This window comes from Salmo trutta, chromosome 31 (assembly GCF_901001165.1).
Source record: "Salmo trutta chromosome 31, fSalTru1.1, whole genome shotgun sequence".
In the NCBI taxonomy this organism is placed as follows: domain Eukaryota; kingdom Metazoa; phylum Chordata; class Actinopteri; order Salmoniformes; family Salmonidae; genus Salmo; species Salmo trutta.
The window spans coordinates 2,704,864-2,719,693 of record NC_042987.1 but is presented as its reverse complement, the minus strand read 5'-3'; the positions used below and the strand labels follow the sequence as shown (position 1 = coordinate 2,719,693).

Genomic DNA, 14,830 nt, shown 5'->3' with positions numbered 1-14,830 from the left:
TATTTGGGTTACTGATTAGTATGCTGTTGCATTGACAATTTGTTTTACAATCTGCAATGTTTGAATTTCCCCCTTTAATTACTGAACAAGTAAATACATTATTGCCGCCAGCCAGCATTCTGAATAGCAGCATTGCGACACAGTAGGCAGATAGCTTAGTGAAACATCAAAATCAGGGTTAACATGACAAAATTACAACCAAATACAAATAAACATGTATCCATTAAAGGAAATCTATAGGCTACTCCAAGCACTAGCACCTGACTGGCGCAGCGGTCTAAGGCACTGCATCTTAGCGCTAGAGGCGTCACTACAGACACTGGTTTGATTCCAGGCTGTATCACAACCAGCTGTGATTGGGAGTCCCATAGGGTGGCGCACAATTGGCCCAGCGTTGTCTGGGTTTGGATGGGGTATGACGTCATTGTAAATAAGAATTTGTTCTTAACCAACTTGCCTAGTTAAATAAATAAAAACATAATCTGATAGGCAGCCGCATAGATGTTGAAATTTCAGAACCATGGACAGCGATTGTCTCTTCTTTGTGAGTGGCTGACGCATTAGATTTTTTGTAGGAGAGCGGGATCACAGGGAAACCTGTGCTACGCTAGTGGTGCTACACATTGGTAGGTGACTTTACAATGTAAAGTGCTTGAGCATTGATAAAGTGTTCCAATCTGTTGCTAAATCCAACCGACCCATTACTGTGGAATTCAGTTGAGGATGAAAACCGAAGCCCCAGAATGCTGCGTTAGAAGTCATTCGGGAAGATAGCACATTTCATACTGTATAACAGGAAGTACTATTAGAGCTTGATCAAATGAACCATTGCACATTATCAATGCTCTCCATATACACTCAAATCAAAAATCAAATCAAATATACACTGTATGCATCCTGTACTACGTTCAATCATGTGTGCATGGAAGTGTAAATGTACTAGTGTGGGTGCCAACTTGTTTCAGCCTCAGCTGAATTCTCGTTGTCTTGGCAAGGCAACTATGTTGAATACACAAACAGTCTGGCATGCACCCACGCTGTAAACCTACTTGCTTTAGAACTAATCCCATTCCATATGGTTAATTCACACCACTGTCAGCTTGGCTGACCCCTATACTTTATGGGGTTTAGTGCTGGTCTGGAACAAAAACCTGCACTGTATGTGTGTGTCAACCCACCAAGACCAGATTAGCTAGGTTGTTGTTTGTGTTGCACTGCTTTGCTTTATCTTGGCCAGGTCGCAGTTGTAAATGAGAACTTGTTCTCAACTAGCTTACCTGGTTAAATAAAGGTGAAATAAAAAATTCAAATAAAATAGCCATTGCTGTCCTGTTTCAGGTGGGTAGGTAATAGGTATTCAGATCACACTCACTTCCCCCCAGCGTAAACTTCGGCTGTGTCGAAGAGATTGACCCCGTTCTCGTAGGCGATGGTCATCAGCTGCTCAGCCACCTGAGAAACACAAGAGGCTTTATCAACCCAGGAGAGAACAGAGAGCTGGCAGCTGAGAGGCATTCGGCAGAGACAAAACAAGAGAAAAGATTTTTGAAACTCAAAATGAAACTGAGCAGTTCTCTGTAGCTCAGTTGGTAGAGCAAGGGCACTTGCAACGCCAGAACAATGGGTTTGATTCCTGGACTGCATGTATGCACACATGACTATAAATCTATTCAGATCAAATCATCTGCTAAATAGCATATATTGTACTGGGTAGAATTCAGCAAAAACAAATGACAGAAATACATTTTGGCTGGGATTTGTGCCATAAATGCTAAAACGTTAACATTTGGAAATAGTGCCAGGGAAACTAAACCAAAGCATAGATTGTTGTCAGACGTTGTTCATAGACTGCTTACAGGGTAAGGAAACCAATGTGTCATTTGGGTGAACTATCCCTTTTTGTATTATTTCAATGTTTTAGTAGCTAAATGAATGTTGTCTTGTTATCTGGTCTGTGGGATCTCCCTGTTACTATACATATAATACACAATCCAAGCAGACAATATCAACACCCTGTAATTTCCCCACAACACTTTGTCAACATCATTCTACTTTTTGTACCTGCAGGCCACTTTCACAAGGACAATGCAGTCTACCCGTATCAGCGTCTCCAGTAGACAAATGTCACAGTTCAATGCCCTCACTCCACCAGTGAGTGTGTGTGTGTGTGTGTGTGTGTGTGTGTGTGTGTGTGTGTGTGTGTGTGTGTGTGTGTGTGTGTGTGTGTGTGTGTGTGTGTGTGTGTGTGTGTGTGTGTGTGTGTGCGTGTGTGCATGGCATGCACGTGTATGCGTGTGTCATGTATGTAAATGTGTGTGTATGTTCAACTGTGTGTGAACTGTCTCCATGTCCTTCTCTCTGTCCATGTGTGAGCCATGTGTGGCCCATGGATCTGAGAGGCAGCAGGGTGAGGGAGTGATAAGGCAGAGGAAGTCTTGGTGCTAACAGGAGCTGACTGGGAAGGAGACCTGTTTTGGGACGACCACACTAACCAGGGGTCCGGGATAGCTCAGGTGGTTGGAATGCTGCGCTGGTAACACCAATGTTGTGGGCGCAATTCCTTAACGGTCTCATGCATTGCTTGTAATTTGAATCCTGACTTACCTCATCTGAAATCTGACCTCCAAACGTTACCCAAGTACCTAGGAAAAATAAATGTCAAAGTCATAATTCTGGAACAAAAAAGCCATTTGTACAAAATGGAACATTCTAATCTTAACTTTAAACCCCTATATGTTGACAGTGACAGAAAGTGTAAACACAAGTCACCCAGCAATTGCTAGCTTTGGACACAGAAATATGACTTACACTCTCAAATCCAACATCTAACAAAAAAAATGTGAAAGGTCAGAGGGCACAGTAGAATAAGTTCCGGCAGGTTCAGTACTCATCCTCTTGTTTCTCTCCCTGTCACAACCCTGGCCTCGACTCGACTTACCCATGATTCACCACTGCTAAATCCACCCTGGGTGGAGCTGCGTGTTTGTGTGTGTGTACGTGTGAGTCCTTTCGTGTGTGTGTGTGTGTGTGTTATGATGCTAACTTTGCTCCCGGTCTTTGCAGTGTAAAGCTACAGCCCCTCTGTCCTTGTCAGAATCGCCTAGCATCACCCCAAAATAATTCAGTTACTGTGTGTTTACTGTTTGTTGACTTCTCCCTTTACCCTCAATTACCCCCTCAGTGTTTCAGCTGGGTCATTAGAGTTGCTGTACAAGGCAATAGGCGAGTATGACTTTTTTGCCTCGCTCAAAAGCACAGGGATGACTTTATATTGTACTATTACTACACACACACACACACACACACACATACACACATAGAAGATAAACACAAAGAGAGTGTTTATCTGTCGGGTTGGCTGACAACATCATGAAAATGGTGCATATGCATCAATGGGGCCGGAAGCCGTGCTTGTTATGATTCTGAACGGTCAAATAGCTAGCAATAATGACAAGAAGCTCCCATGTGGGGAATCGTAGGTGGCTCGTTTCATTTGATCTTGTTCTTGATACCATGTCTCGTTTTGAAGTGTTTTGACTAATTTCATGTCAATGTTAATATGGTTGAAATTCGGCAGCTAGCTAAACAACAACTACAACAGCGTATTTGAGAGACAACATGTTTTTTTCTAAGCCGTCTCCGTCTGTTTTGCCCCATAGTTGTGCACTAGTCGATTCCGTTGCTAAACAACCAATCCGTGTATGGTATAATTGCTTAAGTATTCATAAGGCAGATGAATTAAATCAATCCTATCAAAGAGCCTGTTTACCCCCTGGTGTGCATTAGATATGGGTGATAATTGAGCAGCTTGTTTTCTGAAACCAGGAGCACTGATTAAATATTAACAAGAATAGGATTAAATTACTGTAAATAGCTGCACACTGTCCCTCAACACTCAGAGTATAGAAGATGCAAAACTTTGCCTCCCTGTATCTATGTCACTCGCATAAACAGACACACAGACAAACACACACACACAGACACACACACACACAGACACACACACACACACACACACACACACACACACACACTCACACACACACACACACACACACAACTACTTGCATCCCTTTTCACAAACCCATAGGACATAATAAAGCAATAGTACCTGGAAAGAGTTGAGCTTAATACAGAGGTTACACATGGATGCTGATCAAATCATTAGTGATTTGTCACTAATGCTAATTAAACGTACTCACCGAGGCCCAAACAGGAGACACGCAGGCCTGATTTCCCCAGGTTCCTGTGGAAAACACATCCCATAATGTTACTGAGATGAAGAAAACTAGTGTTGCGTGTTCATGCTATTAGATGGGATGTAAACACATGAGACATGTACACAATTCACTGGCAGCGTTTGCTCCGCTTTGCACCGAACAATTGAAAAGGAACAGAAAATCAATTGTAATCTCTGCGCGGAGCGTTTAATAATGGTCATTGTGACCTTTATTGACCTCCTCATATTTGATCATGGAGAATCATTGGAACACGCCGTGACCTCTGTCGCTGGTCCAATCATGAATCAGAATTGAGAGATTACTGGGAGAAGAGAGTTGATTTAGCCCATCTATCACACACTACACTCTCACATTGGATTTTCTCTGGCCCTGAAGCATTGTGATGTTTTTAAAAGCCCCTTGAGGACTATATGGGTTGATTGGACTTGTTTCATTACTTCATACTGTAATTCTGTGGGGTTTGAAATTATATGACTGATTTTGTACAAAACAATAACTGTTTTTTGTTGTTGCATTTTTTTGTTGTTTAGTAAGCCATCAATCTTTTTTCAGTCTAAGATGTTTTTTCCCAAATCAGATTCTTAAAGAAATACACACAGATATTTTTTTTATTTAACCTTAATTTAACTAGGCAAGTCAGTTAAAAACAAATTCTTATTTTACAATAATGGTCTACACCCGGCAAACCCTCCCGTAACCCGGACGATGCTGTGCCAATTGCACACCGCCTGGGAACAAACCAGGGTTTGTAATGACACCTCTAGCACTGAGATGCAGTGCCTTAGACTGCTGCGCCACTCAGGAGCTCTTCCACACATACAGTATACACACATGCATGCACGCACGCTCACATGCACACAAACTCGCACACACAACAGAGATAACAGACAATTCTACCCTAAAACATTATATTGTTATTGTCTGCCTCAGGAACACAACACGCCTATCTGTAGCATCTGCAACCATCACCACTGCAGTGCTATCTTATTACTCTAATACGACTGCAATCCCAAACACTTTCACCTTTCTCTATCTCTCTCTCTCCACCCTCTCTCTCGTTCTCTCTCTCTCTACCCACCCACCCCCCCACTCTCACCCCTCCCTCTTTCTCTCTCTGTCATTCACTCTCTTCTCTCTCTCTCGCTCGCTCGCCCCCCCCCTCTATCTCTCTCTCTCTTTCTTGCTGTCCCCCTGACCATTAACTCTCTCACAGTATCCCTCTGATCTATGGCTCTCTCCTAAAGCCTAATTTATTCCAAGCTAATTCTCAATTTCCTCCTAGCTGATCCATGCTAATACAAAAAGAGAGGGAGCGAGAGAGAGATAGAGTTCCTCTCATGGAGTAGGAGAAAATAAGTAACGACTGGAGAAAAACCCAAGGCCATTGATTTTCACACATGCACGCATGTTGTCCTTGACTGACACTTGGTGGACCGAGAAAAGAGGGTGGGGAAGAATAGGGAGAGAGAGACAGAGGGGAGGGAGACAGACAAGTAGGAAGGAAGGAATTGGTACAGAGGGAATTGGAGTAATGAGAGAGAGAGAGAGAGAGAGAGAGAGGGAGATTGAGAGGGAAAGAGAAAGAGAAAGGGAAAAAGCGAGAGTCCAAGGTGTAGATAGTCACAGAGGGGAGAATCTGAAAGTCCTGAAGTCTATGCAGATCAAACACACTTCGCTAAATGACACAGAATGAGAAATGTGAAATGACAGCTGGTCCCCCACAGGGTTCAGTTAGTGTGTGTGTGTTTGTACGTGCAACTGTGTGTGTGTGTGTGTGTGTGGGTCTGTGTGTGTGTGTGTGTGTGTGTGCGTGCGTGCGTGCTTTCGTTAGTGCATGTGAAATGTGAAATGACAGCTGGTTCCCCACAGGGCTCAGTGTGTGTGTGTGTGAGTGTACGTGTGTGTGTACGTATATGTGCGATCGTGTGCGTGCGTGCATATCATGTGTGTGTGAGTAAATGATCTGTGCATGTTATGGGGCCCAATTAAACTTTAATACTGGAATACTTTAATACCCCTGGAATTGACTGGACATCAAAGGTACTGAAAGGGGGAGGGAGATGGGTCACATACCCAGCACAGCCTCTTTGGAACTCGTGTATGGAAAATTCAATATCTCGAGTCTTCCTTGGTCACTAATTACATCGGTGGGCAATTTACTGTATTATTGAGCTAGAGTTTAATACATAGGTTTGCTAAAGACACTAACATACAGTTGAAGTCGGAAGTTTACATACACCTTAGCCAAAAACATTTCAACTCAGTTTTTCACAATTCCTGACATTTAATGCTAGTAAAGATTCCCTGTTTTAGGCCAGTTAGGATCACAACTTTATTTTAAGAATGTGAAATGTCAGAATAATAGTAGAGAGAATGATTTATTTCAGCTTTTATTTATCACATTCCCAGTGGGTCAGAAGTTTACATACACTCAATTAGTATTTGGTAGCTATTGCCTTAAAATTGTTTAACTTGGGTCAAACATTTTGGGTAGCCTTCCACAAGCTTCCCATAATAAGTTGGGTGAATTTTGGCCCATTCCTCCTGACAGAGCTGGTGTAACTGAGTCAGGTTTGTAGGCCTCCTTGCTCGCACACGCTTTTTCAGTTCTGCCCACAAATCTTCCATGGGATTGAGGTCAGGGCTTTGTGATGGCCACTCCAGTATCTTGACGTTGTTGTCCTTAATCCATTTTGCCACAACATTGGAAGTATGGTTGGTGTCATTGTCCATTTGGAAGACTCATTTGCGACCAAGCTTTAACTTCCTGACTGATGTCTTGAGATGTTGCTTCAATATATTCACATAATGTTCCTGCCTCATGATGCCATCTATTTTGTGCAGGGCACCAGTCCCTCCTGCAGCAAAGCACCCCCACAACATGATGCTGCCACCCCCGTGCTTCACAGTTGGGATGTTCTTGGGCTTGCAAGCCTCCCCCTTTTTCCTCCAAACATAACAATGGTCATTATGGCCAAACAGTTCTTTTTTGTGTTTCATCAGACCAGAGGACATTTCTCCAAAAAGTACGATCTTTGTCCCCATGTGCAGTTGCAAACCGTAGTCTGGCTTTTTTTATGGTGGTTTGAGAGCAGTGGCTTCTTCCTTGCTGAGCGGCCTTTCAGGTTATGTCGATATAGGACTCGCTTTACTGTGGATATAGATACTTTTGTACCTGTTTCCTCCAGCATCTTCACAAGATCCTTTGCTGTTGTTCTGGGATTGATTTGCACTTTTCGCACCAAAGTATGTTCATCTCTAGGAGACAGAACGCGTCTCCTTCCTGAGCGGAATGACGGCTGTGTGGTCCCATGGTGTTTATACTTCCGTACTATTGTTTGTACAGATGAACATGGTATCTTCAGGCATTTGGAAATTGCTCCCAAGGATGAACCAGACTTGTGAAGGTCTGCAATTTGTTTTCTGAGGTCTTGGCTTATTTGAGCAAAGAGGCACTGAGTTTGAAGGTAGGCCTTGAAATACATCCATATGTACACCTCCAATTGACTCAAATGATGTCAATTAGCCTATCAGAAGCTTCTAAAGCCATGACATCATTTTCTGGAATTTTCCAAGCTGTTTAAAGGCACAGTCAACTTAGTGTATTCTGACCCACTGGAATTGTGATACAGTGAATTATAACTGAAATAATATGCCTGAAAACAATTTTTGGAAGAATTTGTTTTGTCATGCACAAAGTAGATGTCCTAACCGACTTGACAAAACTATAGTTTGTTGACAAGAAATTTGTGGAGTGGTTGAAAAACAAGTTTTAATGACTCCAACCTAAGTGTATGTAAACTTCCGACTTCAACTGTTCATTTACTACCGATCAAAAGTTTTAAAACACCAACTCATTCAAGTTTTTTTTAATTTTAATTTTTTACTATTTTCTACATTGTAGATTAATAGTGAAGACATTAAAACTATGAAACAACACATATGGAATCATGTAGTAAGCAAAAAAGTGTTAAACAAATCAAAATATATTTTACATTTGAGATTCTTCAAATAGCAACCCTTTGCCTTGATGACAGCTTTGCACACTCTTGGTATTCTCTCAATCAACTTCACCTGGAATGATTTTCCAACAGTCTTGGAGTTCCCACATATGCTGATCACTTGTTGGCTGCTTTTCCTTCACTCTGCGGTCCGACTCATCCCAAACCATCTCAATTTGGTTGAAGTCACGGGATTGTGGAGGCCAGGTCATCTGATGCAGCACTCCATCACTCTCCTACTTGGTAAAATAGCCCTTACACAGCCTGGAGATGTGTTGAGTCATTGTCCTGTTGAAAAACAAATGATAGTCCCACTAAGCCCAAACCAGGTGGGATGGCATATCACTGTATAATGCTGTGGTAGCCATGCTGGTTAAGTGTGCCTTGAATTCTAAATAAATCACAGACAGGGTCACCAGCAAAGCACCCCCACACCATAATAACTTCTCCTCCATGCTTTACGGTGGGGAAATACACATGTGAAGATAATCCGTTCACCCACACTGCATCTCACGAAGACACAGCGATTGGTACCAAAATCTAAAATTTGGACTCCAGACCAAAGGACAAATTTCCACCAGTCTAATGTCCATTTCTCATGTTTCTTGGCCCAAGCAAGTCTCTTCTTGTTATTGGTGTCCTTTAGTAGTAGTTTCTTCGCAGCAATTTGACCAGAAAGGCCTGAATCACACAGTCCCCTCTGAACAGTTGAGGTTGAGATGTGTCTGTTAATTGAACTCTGTGAAGCATTTATTTGGGCTGCAATTTCTAAGGCTGGTAACTCTAATGAACTTATCTCCTGCAGCAGTGGTAACTCTGGGTCTTCCATTCCTGTGGCGGTCTTCATGAGAGCCAGTTTCATCATAGCCCTTGATGGTTTTTGAGACTTCACTGGGAAGGAGGTTCTCACCCAAGATTTGACGGTACATGGCCCCGTCCATCGTCCCTTTGATGCGGTGAAGTTGTCCTGTCCCCTTAGCAGAAAAACACCCCCAAAGCATAATGTTTCCACCTCCATGTTTGACGGTGGGGATGGTATTCTTGGGGTCATAGGCAGCATTCCTACTCCTCCAAACACGGCGAGTTGAGTTGATGCCAAAGAGCTCCATTTGGTCTCATCTGACCACAACACTTTCACCCAGTTGTTCTCTGAATCATTCAGATGTTCATTGGCAAACTTCAGAGGGGCATGTATATGTGCTTTCTTGAGCAGGGGGACCTTGCGGGCGCAGGGGCAGAAACCCCGGGGGGGACGGGGGGGACACGACCCCCCCATCCTGGGAAAAATATGATTTGTCCCCCCCAATATATCACTGAAACATAACTATGTAATTTAAATAATATGAATAATACGCAAATGAAAGCAATTGTGCTGATTATAGACACTTAATAGCGCGTTTTTAAGTTTCAAAAGATTGCAACCCCCCCCACCCTTTGCCTCACAATGGTTTGATCCACTGAGGGGTCGTATCTACTGTCTGAAAGGCACTCAATGCACGTAACTGACGTGAGGTTAATCCAGTCAATCGCGCACACACACAGCTGAATATGCAGAGCTAGCACGCAAATATTAACTATTAAGCTAGCTAGTACCTATTCCATTTATGTGGCGTCGTCAAAGATGGAATCAGCATGCAGATGATGTAAGTTAGTTCCTCAAAGTCCCTGTGATAAGGTTAGCAATAAACTGAAATCCAAACTCAACAGAACTACACTCTCTTCTACCATTGTCAAAATATATTTAATGGTCTCGTTGCAAAAGCTAAATTGTCGCAAGTGAACTTTTATTTATTTATTTTATTTCACCTTTATTTAACCCGGGTAGCAAAGATTATAGCAAACACCACTGAAACTGAATTGGTGCTCGCTAGCTTTGCAAATTCAGCTATTGTTGGAAGCCAGCCAATATGAAACAAACTATTAAAATTACAAAAGGTTGCAGCATCTGTTGTGTAAATGGTGAACTCATACAGCTGTCAACTCTTATCATTTTAATCCGTTTCACATTTGCTAGCTACCTTTTAGATTGAAGCCCAAATAGAATGATTGAAGATGATAGAAGCCCATCTCCTACTGTAAATAACCTACACACTGTGTGTGTAGCCAGCCAGGTAGAAAAATGGCAGAAAAATAAAAGACGGACATCAGAGTATTTTTCAATACACCAAAACGCATAGTAAGAACCCTAGTAGCCTAATATCTCAAAGACTAGTTGATAAAATGTTCATAAGAAAGAAATGAAATTCTAATGGAAATGTTTCACAATGATGTCATTAGGCAGAGCAGGCACAGATGGCACACAGACAACAGAGTTGGGGACAGATATGCAGGGACAGACTGGCAGAGACAGGGAGTCTCAGGTAAGTTTGTTGAGTCTTTGTTTGGCAACATTATGAAAGGTTCTCAATTTTTTTGACTTGTAAAATAGGAACATAATTGGAAAATGCCATGGATACCCCCACTCTCAACTTAAACTGGTGACTGAACTAAGATTTGTTAAAGGCAATGGTATTGCTGTTGTGATTAGTTGTGTAGATTTGGGTACCGGTAGTTAGGAGTACAGCAAACACCTTATTTCTTTGGTTCCTCAATATACATTTACCATATTACAATGTAGGCTATGTGTTACAGCACTACTTTTGGTGTCCCCCTCGGGAATTGCTCTTGAGAAAAGTTCATGTAATTGTCCCCTCCAAAGTTGATATCAGATTTTCACCAATGTGCGGGCGCTGCAGGATTTCAGTCCTTCACGGCGTAGTGTGTTACCAATTGTTTTCTTGGTGACTATGGTCCCAGCTGCCTTGAGATCATTGACAAGATCCTCCTGTGTAGTTCTGGGCTGATTCCTCACCGTTCTCATGATCATTGCAACTCCACTAGGTGAGATCTTGCATGGAGCCCCAGGCCGAGGGAGATTGACAGTTCTTTTGTGTTTCTTCCATTTGCGAATAATCTCACCAACTGTTGTCACCTTCTCACCAAGCTGCTTGGCGATGGTCTTGTAGCCCATTCCAGCCTTGTGTAGGTCTACAATCTTGTCCCTGACATCCTTGGAGAGCTCTTTGGTCTTGGTCATGGTGGAGAGTTTGGAATCGGATTGATTCATTGCTTCTGTGGAAAGGTGTCTTTTATACAGGTAACAAGCAGAGATTAGGAGCACTCCCTTTAAGAGTGTGCTCCTAATCTCAGCTCGTTACCTGTATAAAAGACACCTGGGAGCCAGAAACTTTTCTGATTGAGAGGGGGTCAAATACTTATTTCCCTCATTAAAATGCAAATCAATTTATAACATTTTTGACATGCGTTTTTCTGGATTTTTTTGTTGTTATTCTGTGTCTCACTGTTCAAATAAACCTACCATTAAAATTATAGACTGATCATTTCTTTGTCAGTGGGCAAACGTACAAAATCAGCAGGGGATCAAATACTTTTTTCCCTCCCTGTAAATCAAATTATACAAACTCCCCAAAAATGTTAATTCCAGATTGTACAGCAATAAAATAGGAAAAATGCCAAAAGGCGTGAATATTTTCACAAGCCACTGTACCTCCCACATAGTACAGTCAAAACACCCCTGGAGACAAGTGATACTGTTGTCGTTCCAGATCTGGACAGTTTTAACTGTGGGTTTCTCCCTCTCCAGGAGGCGACAGTAGGTTGGCCGGAGGTAGACAACATTGTGGTCTGATGTCCCTAGGCGAGGTCTGGTGGTGGCAGAGAACACATTTGGTATTGTCCCATAGCACAAATCAAGAGTCTTATTTTTCCTAGTGTGACATTTCACATACTGGTGGTATGTGCACAGGACTTTGTGCAAAGTACATTTGTTAAAATCCCCTAAAATAAATGTGGGTGCGTCGGGGGAGATGGATTCCAGTTTCTGTGACAGATTATAAATCATCTCTGATGCCTTTGTTATATTAGCTTTCGGTTGAATGTTCACAACGGTGACAAATAATTGGTGGAACTCACGGGGCAGATAGTAAGGTTGCAGTGACACAGAAAGCAGTTCAATGTCGGGGTACAGAGTCTCTCTCTTACCAGGATCGATTTACACCACTGGTCCCTGACCAGCAGGCAGACGCCCCGCCGTGAAGATCCATTTACACTTCTGGTCCCTGACAAGCAGGCAGACGCCCCGCCATGAAGATCCATTTACACCACTGGTCCCTGACCAGCAGGCAGACGCCCCGCCGTGAAGATCCATTTACACCACTGGTCCCTGACAAGCAGGCAGACGCCCCGCCGTGAAGATCCATTTACACCACTGGTCCCTGACAAGCAGGCAGACGCCCCCGCCGTGAAGATCCATTTACACCACTGGTCCCTGACCAGCAGGCAGACGCCCCCGCTGTGATGTTTCCCTGTGACTGTCAGATCACGGTCCGCTCTGACCAGAGTGAAGGCCGGCTCCACGTCCCTGTCCGGGACTCTGTCTTCCAGCCAAGTCTCAGTAAATGCCAACAAACAGGCCTCCCGGTTTTTACCCTCAGTGCATGCGCATTGATCAGCAAGTTGGTGGGTAAGGGAGGTTTGGTCTTTAATTTTTTAAGTCTTTGTCTGATTCCCCCGCGTTTTCCAAGTTTGCATTTAGGTTTGCAATCCACTCGCAGACAATCAGGGATTAGATGGTCCATTGGGATATCCATGGTGTTTGTGTTTGAGTTGCATTGTAGTAAGAACTCCCTGCTGTATTGGATTCCGCTGCCAGCAGCGTTTTCATCATTTAGTCTGTTTGTAGCGGGTATGTACACGATCAACAAGATCAGTCCAACACCCCACCACTGTAAATCCATGGTTGGCAGATTGTTTGTAAACTAAGTGAACAAATTAAAAACATAAAAGAACGCCACACACACTGCGGGATGCAACAGAGCCGTTTCATCTCCTTTAGCACCAACTAGACTGGAACATTAAGCGGGCCCGGGCAGTGAGGTCTCTGTCGGGACTGGGAGGTTGCTAGTGCTAGCTGATGCATCAGTAGGACTACTAGCTTCCACCTGCGATAGTGTGCAACTCAATATTAGGAAATGTCCTCAATGTTTTGTTCACTCAGTGAATATTGTCTGTCTGGCTCACCGACTACCCATGTAGATTGGACAACACAAATACTTCGCTTGCTACATGTGAAAATTAAAAAAAGAGGGTTACTGTCAAAATTATAATATTTTGACATAGATGTGAGATGACGGGCGCATGAGACCTCAGAGCTCGTAGGCCCCTCCGCCTTGCGGTTGCTGTGGGGGTTTCCCCTACGCCAGTGACTCAAGACTCCATTCATTTATAATAAGATGTTTTTGATTGCGTAAACAACAACAGTAATTCTGTGATGGCAGAGATGCAGGGTTGTGTTCCAAACAAAACAACTACAAGTGTTCTTGCTCTAGTTCCTCAACAGCACAGCTAGGAGAGCTCAAAAAAGCACCTTATAGTTGAAGACTCTTCTTGGAGTCATAAAAGTGCATTGAAATGACTTTGAAATGTGCACACTATGGAGAGGCGTGTGGCCCCTTGGAGACAGCAGTTAGACCTCTCACTCAGACCCTTGTCTTTTTTTTCTTATGTTGCACCTACCTCACATTTTCCATTAATATTTTTATCATGTCACGGAATGTATTCAAAGTATTTTTAGATTTCGATATCAACAAATGCAGAGAAAAGTACAATAAATGTCAAATCCACATCAAATCAAGTGTAATTTTTGGATTCAGTCTTGTGTCAGGTGAAATGCTGTGTCCTCAACTTTGGTCTAATAATTTTCCCATAATCTCCAAACTGTTACCTTTCACTCTTATGCATATGCATTTTCACATTTATTCTGTAAGAAACATTTTAATATAGGCCAATTCCCACGAGTGTAAAGTTGGTGCCGTCCTCCTAATCTTAAATGGCACTGACTGACACTGGTGTGTGGGTGTGAGTGTGTGCATCCTCGTGTGTGTGTGTGTGTTTGTGTAGCTGTCACGCTCTGCCTCACATGCCACATTGGGAAACATCTGAAGGTGTAATCTTGATACAGAGTGCGAGCAGCGCGACCAAACGAAAACCACAACGTGATAATACGGCCGTTTGAGTCATTCACAGTTGTCATGGAGATGTGAAAATAGCTTACATATACACTACCGGTCAAAAGTTTAAACACACCTACTCATTTAAGGGTTTTTCTTTATTTTGACTATTTTCTACCTTGTATAATAATAGTGAAGACATCAAAACTATGAGATAACAAATGGAATCATGTGGTAACTAAAAAAGTGTTAAACAAAACAAAATATATTTTATATTTGAGATTCTTCAAAGTAGCCACCCTTTGAATTGATAACAGCTTTGCACACTCTTGCAGCCAACAAGTGCTCAGCATATGTGGGAACTCCTTCAAGACTGTTGGAAAAGCATTCCAGGTTAAGCTGGTTGAGAGAATGCCAAGAGTGTGCAAAGCTGTCATCAAGGCAAAGGTTGGCTATTTGAAGAATCTCAATTATAAAATATATTTTAACTTGTTTAACACATTTTGGGTTACTTCATGATATCATATGTGTTATTTCATAGTTTAGTAAAAATAAAGAAAAACCCTTGAATGAGTAAGTG

At 42.6% G+C, this 14,830-nt stretch overlaps 1 protein-coding gene across 1 annotated transcript in view; it reads right to left on the bottom strand.

The window, feature by feature from the left end:
• Window positions 1-14,830, bottom strand: part of LOC115169338 (voltage-gated potassium channel subunit beta-1) — a 93,324-nt gene that overhangs the window by 56,970 nt on the left and 21,524 nt on the right. The window contains exons 2-4 of the mRNA XM_029724860.1: window positions 4,203-4,246; window positions 2,605-2,642; window positions 1,373-1,452 (exon numbers count right to left, since the gene is read on the bottom strand). Of these exons, the coding sequence (XP_029580720.1) occupies window positions 1,373-1,452; window positions 2,605-2,642; window positions 4,203-4,246 (162 nt within the window). The remainder of the gene's footprint in view (window positions 1-1,372; window positions 1,453-2,604; window positions 2,643-4,202; window positions 4,247-14,830) is intronic.